The 14,518-nt window shown below is 39.1% G+C and overlaps 1 protein-coding gene across 4 annotated transcripts in view; it reads left to right on the top strand.

The window, feature by feature from the left end:
- Nucleotides 1-10,391, top strand: part of Eed (embryonic ectoderm development) — a 28,761-nt gene extending 18,370 nt beyond the window's left edge. For 2 of the 4 annotated variants that reach the window (XM_028770616.1, XM_028770617.1), the window contains exons 9-12: nt 1,701-1,806; nt 8,761-8,919; nt 9,580-9,653; nt 9,999-10,391. In XM_028770616.1, the coding sequence (XP_028626449.1) occupies nt 1,701-1,806; nt 8,761-8,919; nt 9,580-9,653; nt 9,999-10,125 (466 nt within the window). In that variant the 3' untranslated portion in view covers nt 10,126-10,391. Of the gene's footprint in view, nt 1-1,700; nt 1,807-8,760; nt 8,920-9,579 lie in introns of all 4 variants that reach the window. The other 2 variants (XM_028770618.1, XM_028770619.1) reach the window with 2 other exon arrangements.
- Nucleotides 10,392-14,518: the final 4,127 nt, after the last annotated feature.

Here is a 14,518-nt window from a genome sequence, read left to right on the forward strand (position 1 = left end):
GATAGATAGATAGATAGATAGATAGATAGATAGATAGATAGATAGATAGATGTTGATATTTCCTTGTAAATGCTGTTTCCTTCATTAAATAGAATATTCAGATTGTGGAGTCTTGTTCCATAATAGCACGGTGAAGTGTCTGTGTTACTGAGATGCTTCGCTTGCTTCTCTTTTGAAATGCTTCAGGTCTTAGTGTAACTGCCTTCTTAGTACTTACTTGGTTGTCAGAGATACTTGACTATAAACGTGTATACATGTGTTATATTTTCACTATAGGCGTTATATGTTTAAATATGTTAACTTTGCATTTTTATTTTAGCAAAGAGTTTCTTTTCAGGTTTCCAAATAAGTTTATTAATAGGTTGTTTTTACTTTTGCAAACTTTAGTAAACATTGGTGTGCATTTATCATATTTTACTGACTTTTATGAATTAGTAGAATTTAGTTTACCTTACAACATCAAATGTAAATTTATATTTTAAAATAGTTGTTAGATTTCTGAAATAAATATAAATTACATTTCAGAGTTGCCCTGATCTTTTTGAAAGGGCTTTAACTAGTAATATAATATGCATTTGATTAGAAAACAACTGAGATTGTAACAGTTATGAATTCATGTCAGCATAGCTTTGTGGAATGTATAAGAGCACTTGCTATAAAGGCAGAAAGACCTGACTTCAGGTCCCCAGCACTCATGAAAAAGCCTGGTGTGTTTGGACTTACCGTAAACTCAGGGTTGGGGAATGGAGCTTGCTAGCTAGCATTAGGTTCAGTGAAAGATCTTGCTTCCAAAACAAGGTGGAGATAGGAAGATGCCTGAGGTTCTCCTTTGACCTCTGCATGCACGTTCATGGACACATGTGTACACCTTTTTGTTTTGTTTTGTTTTTCAGTCATAGATACCATCTTAACAGGAGATCCTAGACTCTGAATTGGAGAGAGTTTGAGGTGATGAGCTTAACCTGGGTTTTTATATATGAGGGAAAAGGAAAATGTGATTATCTCAGGCCATTATCTCATCCAGTCACAGTTCGATAATTAACATAAAGTGAATTGAGAGTGGGATGTGGCTCTAGTTAAGTGCTTGTCCAGCAACAGTGATGTTTTGGTTGTGGCCCCTAAACAGAGAAAGAAAGACAGACAGACAAACAAGACAAACAATATAGAATCACTTCGGAGATTAGAATGTACCAGCTCCAGAATATCTTGTTAATTTTCTCACAAATACATTTTAGCAAAAATGGAGGTCAGAGGACAACTTTGTGTAGTCACTTGTCATCTTCCTCCTGATAGGGATTCCCGACACTGAGCTCAGGTCAGGCTTGTGTGGCAAGTGCTTTTACCATCTCACCTACCCCAAACTTAGAATCCTGAATTTAAAAAGGAAAGGAAAACATTATATTGGAAAACTGATAATGAAAGAAAATAAAAATGAAAAAATGGGTACGTTAGCTCTAGAGAACAGGTTGATGGACATAGAAGTCAGTGGTCATATTTTATGTTGTGGAATTTTAAAACTTGAACTGGAAGATGAGGCTCAGTAGGCAGAGTGCTTGCCTGATTTGTGTAAAGCCCTAGGTTTGGTCCTGACTGAGCAATACAGAGTTATAAACAAGAGTTATAAATTCTGAACTGAAAAAACAGTGTGATCCTACTACACTTTTTTTCTTTTAACTTTTACATTTCCATTCTTCCTTCAGGCCATTTATTTCCCAGAAAATCCACTTTCCTGACTTTTCTACCAGAGACATACATAGGAATTATGTTGATTGTGTGCGATGGTTAGGCGATTTGATACTTTCCAAGGTACGGAACACTAGAGTTAAGCTGTACTTGCATTGTGTGTGTGTGTGTGTGTGTGTGTGTACTCTGCAGGAAACACTTACTTATAAAATTTATTAAAATCAATAGCAGATAATAAACTTTTAAAATCTTATATTTTGGTAGATTTGTCGACATATTTAAGGAAAAAGAAGTTTGCTAGATGTTCTTTACACTCTAGTGAGAAGAAGCAAGCTGTCTGGGAACCAGTGATGTTGAAAATAATAATTAAATCCAATAGGAATTTTTTTTTTTCCCAGTAAATTCTTATTTGCAAGAACAGGTGGCTGGAGTTGATTGGCTTACAGGCTGCAGTTTGCTCTACCTTGTTGGTGGATATAGATACACAGCCCTCTGTCTCCATGGATTCCACATTTTCTAATTCAATCTATAAGTGATAAGAAGTATTTGAACAAAAGAATTGTATCTGTACTGAACGTGTACAATGAGCTTCTCTTGTCATTGACTAAATATAGTACAACTACAATATACACGTGTTGCATTGGGTTTCATGAATGTAATCATGACTGAAAGTATGTGGGAGGATGTGCACATATGAAGCTATTTCAGGAAAGTACTTGAACCTGTAGTCTTTGGTGTCTGCAGCCAGTTCTTGTGTCTTGCTTTGTTTAGTTTGTTTTTTTACAAGTGATCATCTAGAGGGGTGATTGGTGATGTTAACTGAACATGTAGGCTCATCAGTGTGGGAGAGTCCTGCCTGGCTTCTTGATGTGAATGTCAAGATGGTTTTCTTTCCTTTCCGATTTAAATTTACTGTTGGTGGTTTCATTTTCCCCTCCTTAAACTCTTCATGAAATAGACTACAGGAAATTTTAAAGGTAGTTTAGAGAAGTCAGTATTACATTACCCACTTTCTCTCAGTAGGTATGCTGCTATTGTTGTTGTTGTAGATTTTTTTATTTTATAGGTATGAGTGCTTTGTCTGCATGGGTGTTTATGTACCGTGTGTGTGTCTCTGGTATCCTCAGAGGCCAGAAGAGAACATTAGATCACCTGGAACTGGAGTTAAAAATCAGTAGTTATGCTGTTGTGCTCTCAAAACCTAGACAGTGAACACTGGTATGCTGTGTGTTTAGTGCATTGTTGTTTTGTCATGTAACATGAATTTTGTTATTTCGAGAATGCTACATATAGTTGGGGGCCTTTAAGATTATTTATCTTCCTCAATAGGATTCACTGGTGATCCATCCAAGTTGTTGCCTGTAAAGTAGTTCTTATTTTCCATTGCTAAGTATCCATGGTGTTGCTGTACTGTCACAGTTATTCAGTTTTTTTTTTTTTTATGTATTTGTTTGTTTATTTTGAGGTAGTCTAGTGAAGCCTTGGCCTCCCAACTACTGGGATTAAAGGTGTATGCTGTCATTCTCAACCTTCATCACAGTTAATTTAATACCGTATTATTGACTGTGTTTGTTGTTTCTGGTTTGGAGCACACTTGCAGATGAACCATTGTGTATAGGGTTTTATGTATGCTTAACTTTTTGTTTCTGTAGGATAAATGTTTAGAGTAATTGTTGAATAATGGTTAAATTTTTAAGAATCTACCAAACTGTCTTCCAGAGTGCCATGTTTGTTTGTTTGTTTGTTTGTTTGTTTGTTTCGAGTCAGGGTTTCTCTGTGTAGTCCTGGCTGTCCTGGGACTCACCCAGAGTGCCATTTTACAGTTTTCACCAGCAATGTACACACAGTGCAATGTCTCTGTCATTAGTGTCATTTAGTACTACCATTGTCTTTAGTTGGAATAGATGTGTAGTGAAACCTCATCATGGTCTTGATTTACATTCACTGGTAGGAATGCTGTTGAACATCTTTTTTTCATGTGCTTATTTACCATCTGTATTAGGGTTCTCTAGAGGAACAGAACTTATAGAATGAATATATATATATGGAATTTATTAGAATGGCTTCCGGCTGTGGTCTAGCTAACCCAACCCTGGCTGCTAATGAATGAAAGGTCCAAGAATCCAGTAGTTGTTTAGTACACAAGGCTAGATACCTCAGCTGATCTTAAGTACACATCACAATTTCAAAGAATGCCAGTGAAGGAATGGACTTGCTGTCAGGAGCAAGCAAGCAAAGAATCCATCCTTCTTCTTTGTCCTTTATGTGGGCTGCTAGCATAAGATATCACCCAGATTAAGATGGATCTTCCCACCTCAAAGATTCTAATTAGAATTTCTGCTTCAAATGATTTGAGAGTGAAAAAAAAAATCCCTCACAGGCATGCCCAGCCATTTGGGTTTTAGTTAATTCCAGCTAGTCAAGTTGACAATCAAGTATAGCCATCACACCATCCATGTCCTTTTAGGGTTATTTCTTTGAATCTTTAGCTGGTTTTCTAATGGATTAGGCTTTTTGTTTATTTTTATTGTTGAATTCTGAATGTTCTTTATATATTCTAAATATACATCTCTGTCAGAAATATGCAAATATTTTCTTCCAGCCAGTGGCTAATCTTTTCATGTCCTTATTAGGGCTTTTGGCTAAGAAAGTGGCTTTTTTTTTTTACTCTGTGTGTGTGTGTGTGTGTGTGTGTGTGTGTGTTGTTATAGTGCAGGTGGAACTTAGAGGGCAGTTTTGGGGAATCAGTTCTCACCTTACTCCGTGTGGGTCTCAAGGATAGAACTTGGATCATCAGGCTTAGAAGGAACTACTTTTACCCATGGAGCCATCTTGCTAGTGCCAGAAAATGTTTAGTTTTTATTAAATATAATTTGATTTTTTGAAGAAAATCTTTTTATGAATTTTCCACCAAGCCCCACATTGTAAGGTTTTCTTTCTCTCTTCCTTCCCTCTCCCCTCCTTTTTTTCTTTCCTCTCTCCTCTCCCTTCCCCTCCCCTCCCCTCCTCACCTCGCCTCCCCTCTCTTCTCCTCTTCGCCTCCTTTCTTCCTCCCCCTCCCCCTCCTCTCCCCCTCCCCCTCTCCTCTCCCTGTCCCTCTCTTATCTTCCCTCTTCCTCTCCCTCTCCCTCTCTCTTCTCTTCCCTCTCCCCTTTCCTCCTCCTTCCCATCCCCTCCCTCTTCTCTCCTCTTTTCTCTTTTCTTTTTTGAGACAAGGTTTCTTTGTGTTGTCCTGAAACTCTATGTAGGCTGGCCTTGGATGACTCTATTGCTTTCTGCATCCTGAGGCCTGGGGTTAAAGAAACTTGTGGAGTAGTTCAGGCTTTCCTCAAACTCAGCTGTCCTCTTGGCTCAGCCTCCTGAGTGCTGGGATTGCAGGCACAAGTCACCATACCCAGCTCATTTCTGCAATCGTTATCCGACCTTTTACCTTGGTTTGGGTGTTAAGTGACTGAGACTGAATCTCAGCAAGTGTTCTGCCACCAACCCTTTATGTGGGCCATATTTTTATAAACCCTTTCTGCCAGTTTATATTGTTAGCTACCCAAAAAGGTGTACATTAAATCTATTTTATTTTCTTTATCCTATCTGTCTCTTAAGTTTGCCCCTGTACTTCTTATAGGTTATTTGAACTTTTATTTTGTTCATTTTGCTTTGGGCTATTTTTTCCTCCTCCTCTTCCTCTTAAAATTATTTTTGTTGAGACACCCTTCTTCTTGTTGAGACAAGGTGTCTGTCTCACCATCTACCCAAGCCAGCTTTATACTTGTTATAGCCCAGGCTAACTTCATACCTGTTCTTTTCAGACAGTCTCTAGAGTACAGAAATTATGTAACACTTTTAAGGATCCCCTCTTTATTTATGTATAGCGTATTTGGCTTACTTTTATTAATGTGGATGTGTGTCTGTGCATGCAGGTGCTTGTGTCTGTGCTACTGCACTGTGTGGATGTCAGAAGATACTGTCAAGGATCTTTCCTCCTTTCGCATAGAATCTGGGCATTGCACTCGGCTTGTAAGGCTTGTGCACTGAGGGCTTTTACCTATGGCGCCATCTTGCTGGCCTATGTGTAGCATTGTTATGTGTATTTCTTTGTGTAGCAGCTTTAGGGGTTGCTTTGCTTTAGATGTCCGATTTCTTTTTTCTTTCTTTTTATTTATTTTATGCAAGCACACTGTAGGTGTCTTCAGATACCCATATGAGGGCATCAGATCTCATTACGGATGGTTGTGAGCCACCATGTGGTTGCTGGGATCTGAACTCATGACCTTCAGAAGAACAGTCAGTGCTCTTAACCACTGAGCCATCTCACCAGCCCAAATGTCATATTTGGAATATGTAACTTTTCAGGCTACCATATGTTGGCATATTGGTAATCAAAGGAAGTGCAGGACCTTTCCTTGTCATTGTTTTGCCCCCAGTTTACGATCTAATTGTCTTAAGTATTTCACTTATAGCTGAGAGCCATGTTGGATAGTGTAATTTTTGCAGTGACATAAATTAGGAAAGTAAACATCACATTTACTCCCTTTGCTTTTTCCTTCCTAATTTCAGGGTGCCATCCTAAGCCATTTTCTTTCTGTCCAGGAAAATTTCTGCAACCGTTCATTTAAAGTCTACTAGTGACATTCTCTTGTTTTTTCTTCAGTTTTCTCTTTACTCTAAAAGAATATATTCATTAAATACATATTTCTGGCTTTACAATGTCACCCCTCCCCCAATACTTGAAAAATATTTGCCCTTTCTCTGGCCTGCATAGCTTCTATTGTGGAATATTCTGTCATTAACCTCACACACACACAAACACACACACCCTGAACCTTTTTCTGTATTACTGTAAGTAGGTTCTTCTGTCTTATCTGCTTTCAAGGTTTTTCCTTTAGTTTTCAGATTGAATAGGACTCTGTTTTAGTTTGAGGTTTGAGTGTGATTTGATTTAACTTATTTGTAGTTCATTGATCTGAATCTGTAGTAAATTGTATGTTAGAGAAATACTGTATATCATACTTTGAACTATAACACAAATGATATTGTTTTCTTCCCTCATTTTGAGACACTAATTCTCATTAATATATTAGATATTTTTGACACACAGTGCTGGTCTTATTTTATCGCTACTCTAATACTGAGATTTTTGTCACAGATTTTGTCCCTTGGCCCCTGAAATGACTGTCTTCCTCCTCCATCTGTTTCTTTTTTGTTGGATAATATCGTTGATTCTCCAGTTTTCTCATTGAGCCTGTCAATTAAGTTTTCATTGTGTTTACTTCATTAGTTAATTTGTAGTGAGACAGAGTGCCTGGCAAGGCAATTTAAGAGTTTATTTTGGCTGGGCAGTGGTGGCGCACGCCTTTAATCCCAGCACTTGGGAGGCAGAGGCAGGCGGATTTCTGAGTTCGAGGCCAGCCTGGTCTACAGAGTGAGTTCCAGGACAGCCAGCTACACAGAGAAACCCTGTCTCGAAAAAAAACAAAAAACAAACAAAAAAAAAAGAGTTTATTTTGGCTCCAGTTTGATGGACAGTTTCATGGTATGGAAGACCTGGCAGAAAGGTGTGTGAGGGAGCTAGTTGCATGCATTCTTGTTCAGAAACAGCAGTGAATTCTGCTGCCTGTTCACTCTGCTTTTTATTCAGTCCAGGATTCCAGACTGTGGATTGGTGCCCCCACATACTGGGAGGGTCTTCCCATCTCAGTCACCTAATCTAGAAAGCCTCTGGTAGACATGTGGGAGTTTTTGTTTCCATAGTGATTAAGTCCCACAAAGTAAGTTGGTAGTCAAGATTAGGTATCACAGTTACATTTTTACTGGAACTGAATGTTTCAGTATTATTAGACTCTAGAAACTTCCTTTTGGTCATTCATCCAGTCATTTGATTTTTTCGGTTGTCATTTGTCATTTGGTGGATATCAGCTCTAGGGCCTCAACACTCTGCTAGACAAGCACTCTTCCACTAAGCTAGCCCTTGGATCTTAGGATCCTCTCTTGTTAGCAGGCTTTCTTTATTAGTTACTTAGCTGTGGAAGGGAGCAATTCAGGACGCCTTGCAATTTGCCAGGTGAAGGTAGTAATTCAGACTTTCCACTGGACCTCAGCTGACCTTAAAGGAGGTGAGGGCGATTCCTTATCATTGCTTACCTAATGACCTTCACTGACACTGGGGATGGTACTCTTAACTTGTGGGTTGGTCCTTGTAATGTCCTGGCTGTCAGTTATCTATTACTAGCCAGGTCAGAGAATTAGCACATGACTACAAAGGGTGAAGAGAATGGACTTGTAGGACCTAAGGAATGGTTTCTCAAGAGCAGCTTCAAATATTGCTTAGCATTAGAATTTTAAATCTGAAGAAGGTAGAGAAGAACAACTTTGTTCTTCCCATTTCAATCTTTCTGTGGCACTGTGGTTAAACTGTTTAAATGCAGACCCCTATAGGGTGCCATCTGTGACTAAATAGGCTCCCCTGAAAAACTCAAGGGGCCAGGGTTGTTAATGTAGGTGCTGTTGAGGTTGGCCGGGCATGGAGGATAGGTTGTTGATGGGATGTTTAGCAGCATCTCTGGCTTCTGTCGACTAGAGGCCAGATAGTGTGTCAAAAATTTGGACCACTGGCTAAGACAGTAATTTGGAATAATGACCACAGGGAGATTGTTTTAAGTAGAAGTGTCAAAAGACACACTGTTACAGGTTAGGGAATGTGTAATTCATGGCCTGTTAGACCCTATCCCCACATCAGTATCCTGAGCCACTTTATAGCCTATGGTCCTTTCAGTGAACTAACTAATTTCCTATGATCTCATCTAAGCATCTACTATATGGTCCCCACACAGTGTATAAAGCCTCAGTAGTTAAAAAGGTAGCCACTCTTAGTTATGTGTGGATTGGGAAACTGAGGAATTCTTGTGAATTGTTTAATTCTATTGCTAGTCAGATTTCTTGTCCTTAGGTGTAAGCCTTGACTTGCTAAGCAGTTTATAGTCTTGGAAAGCATGCTCTCTGAGCTATTCTAAAATGGTTAACAGTTTTATTTTTATATTTTGAAATTCAGTTCTAATTATGTGTCTCTCATTTCTCTTTTAGTCTTGTGAAAATGCCATTGTATGCTGGAAACCTGGCAAAATGGAGGATGATATAGATAAAATTAAACCTAGTGAGTCTAATGTGACTATTCTTGGGCGATTTGATTACAGCCAGTGTGACATTTGGTACATGAGGTTTTCTATGGATTTCTGGCAAAAGGTAGCACATAATTTTACATTTGGAATTGTCTTCTGAAACACTATAATTCTAGCCTTTCCTGCCCTGTCTTCCTCCTCATCCTTTGAGCTTTGGTTGTACCAGTTCTGTGACTTGCTTTGGCTACCTATCTGGGTACTCCACATATCTGCAATGTTACAAAAGGAAGGAGCAGTTAGGTGTCAGCTGTGTTACTTTTCTAATACCTGTTCCTAAGATACAATGTTTTAATGTGTTTTATCATACACAGCTCTTTTTTTTTTTCCAGAAAAACTTAGAGGAAAATCAGCATGGAGGGTAAAATAACTAAATATAAAGTGTTAAAGGAATCCCCTGCTGCAGTTTTGTCAGATTAACTGAGCATTCTCTACCAGAGCTTTGAAAGAGGGTCCTCACTCTTTCTGTAACTCTCTGAGGGTGAGGAAAAGTACCATACTGCCATCCATGAAATAAATGTCTCAGAGCCTTACGTTTTCAAGATTCCAGGGAAATATTATTCTTACTTTTTCCTATAAATCAGTAACATAGATGCAAAAGTTAGTCAGATGGGCCGTCTCCGCTGGAGCTTCGGCTTCTCTAAGCAAGGAAGCTGTCCTAGGATTACTGGAATACCCTAGAGCCTGGTGCTGTGATAATTTTATGTTTTCAATTCTGTTTACACAGATGCTTGCATTGGGCAATCAGGTTGGCAAACTGTATGTTTGGGATTTAGAAGTAGAAGATCCTCATAAAGCCAAGTAAGTATAGAAATTTCTAAAATGTTCTAAATTGTAGCCACCTTGTACCATTCTTAAATCCGTTAAATTTTGTGGTGCTGGGGGTCAAACTCAGGGCCCTCCTTACACATGCTAGGCAAGTACATTACCACTGAACTGTGTCATAGCCTAATTTCATTTTTTTTAATATTTTAATTAACTGTTATTTATACTGCAATGACAAGATAAATATATCAAAGCATGATGAAATTTAAGAATGAATTCTTAATGAAGATAAGTTGGTTTTAAACTACACTTTTTCTCCTTCACTCTTTAAGGTAAATGCTGTTCTGTGTGCTGTTTAATTCTTGTCATGTTTTCCCCTAGATGCACAACACTGACCCATCATAAATGTGGCGCTGCTATTCGACAAACCAGTTTTAGCAGGGATAGCAGCATCCTCATAGCTGTTTGCGATGATGCCAGCATTTGGCGTTGGGATCGACTTCGATAAACTATTTTTTCCTAGTAAAAATTAGAATATGTTGTTTGTGTAAAATAGAATTAATGTATGTTGCTAGTAAGGGCACATAGAGCATTTAGACTTGTTTTTCAGCGTTCGATCAGGCTGAGCTGAATGTAGTGATGTTTACATTGTTTACATTCTTTGTACTGTCTTCCTGCTCAGACTTTACTGCTTTTAATAAAAATTTATTTTTGTAAAGTTGTGTTATTTTTATTGTGATGGAAACAAACTGGAAGAAATAAAGTTATACCATATATTTTTGTATTGTTTACTTTAACTGGAGAAAGCTATTTACTATGAAGTCTTAAGTGTAAATTGTATACCTAAACTAAACTTAAATCATGGTTCTGCCACCATGTAGCCTTGGATATCGTCTTAGTTCCTGTTGGTCATGTTCTGTGAAGAGGCATATGACCAAGGCAGCTCTTACAAAAGAGAGCAACGTCCAAGCCCAGCCCAGTGACACTTCCTCCATCAAGGCCACACCTCCTAACCCTTTCAAATAGTCCATTCTGGTGATTAAGCACTCAAATATATGAACCTATGGGGGCCATTCTTATTCAAACCACCATAGATCTGTAATGTTGTATCATTCTACTTTAATTTTCTTGTGCTTAAAACAGGCATACCTTTTTAAATAATGTTTGAGGCATTTTGAATATTATTTGCTGGGTAATAAGTTCTGGGCTGCAGGGACACAGTTCAGTAGTTAAGAGCACTGGCTGTTCTTCCAGAGGACCTGGATTCTATTCTTGGCACCCACATGGTAGTTCACAACTGTGTGTAACTCCAGTCTTGGTGGACACTGCTCTCTTTTAGCCTCTAAAAGGGCCAGGCATGAAAAACCTGGAAAGCCATGAAAGGCACCCATACACAAAAATTAATTTTAAGCTCAAGGTTACTGAAATTGGGTTTTATGGACTCCTCAGACTTGGGTGAGGGGCTGGTGAAATGGTTCAGTTGTCAAGCCTGGTGACCTGAGTTCAATTCCCAGGACTTAGAGTGAAAGGAAAGAATAGACTCCTGAAAGCTGATCTACCTCCACTTGCATGCACCTGCACACACAGTAAAGTTTTTTTAAAGAATTCAGTAGCATTAGAACTTTTTTTTTATTTATAACTAGGCCAAAGTAACCTAAGTGGAGATGGCCTCAATAGAACAGAGGAGGAGGTTACAGAATGAAATGGCTATGTAGTGCAACCTTTTCTAAAAGATAATGGCTTAGTGAGACAAATAGGTCTCATAGTTAGAAGTATATTTTGGACTTGGATGATGGATCCATTGCAAGAGTTAGGACCAGGCTGGAGAAATGGCTCAGCATACTAGCCATGGTCACATGCATGCCTGTAACCCCAATGCTTTCCTTGGCAGACACCAAAGTCTAGGACTGCTGCCTGCCAGCCTAGCTGCAAATTCAGGAAAAGACTGCCTTAAGGGAAGAAGGAGGAGAGTACCAGGGCAAAACACTTGATAATCTGGCTTCCATTCAGTTGCTACTTCTTGCACACTCATGGGCCATGATCACACATAAAGCTGAGGAAGAAAGGGTAGAAGAAAAAAAGGTAAGCCTGGGAAATACAAAATTGAATTTTCTTTAGTTTTTAAAAGAGCCTTAGGGTTTTAAATTTTGAGTGACATGATATAGTATGTGTTTTATATAGTCTTAGATGTCCAAGTTGGCCTCACAGAGATCCTACCTCAGCCTCCCATGCACTAGGGATTAAAGACATGACACCATGCTGGATCTCCATTTTTGATAACCTCTTCACATTCAGTAACACTAAACACGAAGGAGTTTGAGGAAGATTTAGGTTAACCAAATAGTTCAAATCCAAGACCTTGTAGACAGTGAAGCAAACTATATACTGAGAGCTGAAATACTAGATTCCCCAAGCCTTGAGTAACCTGGGACTTTCAAATGCAAAATAGCCACCCTATTTAAAGTCACCTTTCTAGCACCCGACAGACTGAGGAAGGAGGACCATGAGTTTGAGAACAGCTGAGATACATCACAAGATTCTGTCTCAAAAATAAACCACCACTTGAGGGGAGGTGACATGGTCAATGAGTTTGCTGTGCTCTTCTGACAACCTTCTGGAATTCATGGTGGAAAAAGAGCCAGCTCCTAAGAGTTGTCCTCTGCCCTTCAAATGTGCCTGTACTTCTCTATCGTGCACATAAACATAACAAAGCTTAAATTAAGAAACCACCACTGGGAGGGGGGCTGGAGAGATGGCTCAGAGGTTGAAAGCACTGACTGCTCTTCCAGAGGTCCTGAGTACAATTCAGCAAATCACATGGTAGCTCACAACTTTCTGTAATGGATCCGATGCCCTCTTCTGCTGTGTCTGAAGAGAGCAACAGTGTACATACATACATACATACATACATACATAAACAAATCTTTAAGAGAAAAAAAAGAAAGGAAAAAACTCACTAATTTCTCTTCCCACTGTTATATGTCTTGGTAGGTTTTGTTTTATTTTGCCAGTATAAAACTAGAACAGTGCCTTGCACACAGAACGAACACCAATGTTTATTGAAAGAATGAAATAAAAGATATGAGGGTAAATAAGTACAACTATAGAGATTGAGTCTAGTGGAGTTGATAAAACAACATTTAGAGATGAAAAATGTATTTGTCAAAGTAAAAAAATATACTGGATGGGTTAGAAACTACTAAAAGACTTAGTGGACTGTATCCTAAGGAATCATCTAGAATGTGGCCCAGAAGATCAAAATAGAAATAGATAAGGAAAGTAGAGGATGAAATGAAAAGGCTTAATACATTTGGTGACCCAGAAAAAAATTCGATAGATCTAGGATAAATTGGTGGCTTTGGCATTGCCTATTCATTGAAGTCAGTAACTGATACGCCACTTGTCTCTTCTGCACTCAAAAGCTTCACTCAAAACTATAGCATGTCATGAGGAAACACACCCTTCAGGTTGTCTTTTGAAGCTAGATTATGAATGATTGTCATATTCTGGGTAAGGTCTTTTGTGATGATAGCAGATGATTCCCCAAGAAGTAGCTTTCCTAAGAACTTCAATGCTACAACTCTGGGGACAAGAAGACATGGAAGTCATAGAGTTTGTTTTGTTTGCAGACACTTAATCAAGGGTACCATCGCACAACGTGGGCCTACCTAGAGCATAACTTGATCTAAACTCCCTCTTCCTGGCTAGGGGGTGCTGTTCACTAGTAAATGCTTCCCTGGCAGTCACAGCATCTTTTTTTTTGTTTTGTTTTTTTGTTTTATGGTTTTTGGTTTTTTCGAGACAGGGTTTCTCTGTATAGTCCTGGCTGTCCTGGAATTCACTCTGTAGACCAGGCTGGCCTTGAACTCAGAAATCCGCCTGCCTCTGCCTCCCAAGTGCTGGGATTAAAGGCGCACCACCACCGCCCAGCTAGTCACAGCATGTTAAATTCAGTTTTCTCATGCATGCACATACATACCACGTAGCCAGGTGATGCAATGATCTCTGAGTTCTACATTTCCTTACACAATAGGGAGCCATTTCTTTACTGGTTTACACCTTCAATAGTGAAGGTACCTTTTTAAAAAAATTACATTTATGTTGTGGACCAGTGTGGGCATGTATGCATGCCACTATGCCCATGTGGAGGTCAGATGACAACTTGTGGGAACTGGCTCTCTCCTACCCATAATAGGTCTTAGGAACTGCACTTAAATTATCAACAGGCTTTTTGACAAGTGCCTTAGCCCTCTAAACCATCTCATTGGCTCCAAGGAATATTCTCTTATACCTTTTTTGTTTGTTTCTTTTCTTTGTTTTGACAGTATGTAGCCTGAACTTGCCTCAAACTCCTCCCTCAGCCTCCTTCTTGTTGAGAATGGAGGTGAATGTCACCGGCTTAGTCATGGAACTTTTGAAACTATACAAATGATAAACATGGACATCTCAAAAATAGATATAACTTAACTGTCAGAGGTTTCAGGTGTCCCTACATTGTCAATGTCATTTTGAGCTGAGAGCATCTGCTCTCTCCCCACAGGCATGAAGGGCATGGTGACAAACACTGGGCAAGTATAAGGAATACAGTAAGATTCTGACCTGTGAATTGCAGAACAAGGTCTTCTAGACCCCCTGACCTACATGCACTCCACGCCCAGCTACAAAATGCCCAGGACACAAAATGAAACATAGCTCCTGGTTAAAACAATGTGAGCGTAAGATTATAATAGTAGTTAATGTCAACTTGAGGGGTCTAGAGTCACCAAAGACAGAAATCTGGGCCTGTCTGTGAGGGATTACTTAGATTAGGTTAACTGAGTTCTAAAACCAGTCCTAAATTTGTTTTACCATTCCTAGAGCCAGGGTCCTGAACTTTGCAAAAGAGAAAGTGGTCTGGGCAT

This window comes from Grammomys surdaster, unplaced genomic scaffold (genome assembly GCF_004785775.1).
Source record: "Grammomys surdaster isolate TR1022 unplaced genomic scaffold, NIH_TR_1.0 203, whole genome shotgun sequence".
NCBI classification, from domain to species: Eukaryota; Metazoa; Chordata; class Mammalia; order Rodentia; family Muridae; genus Grammomys; species Grammomys surdaster.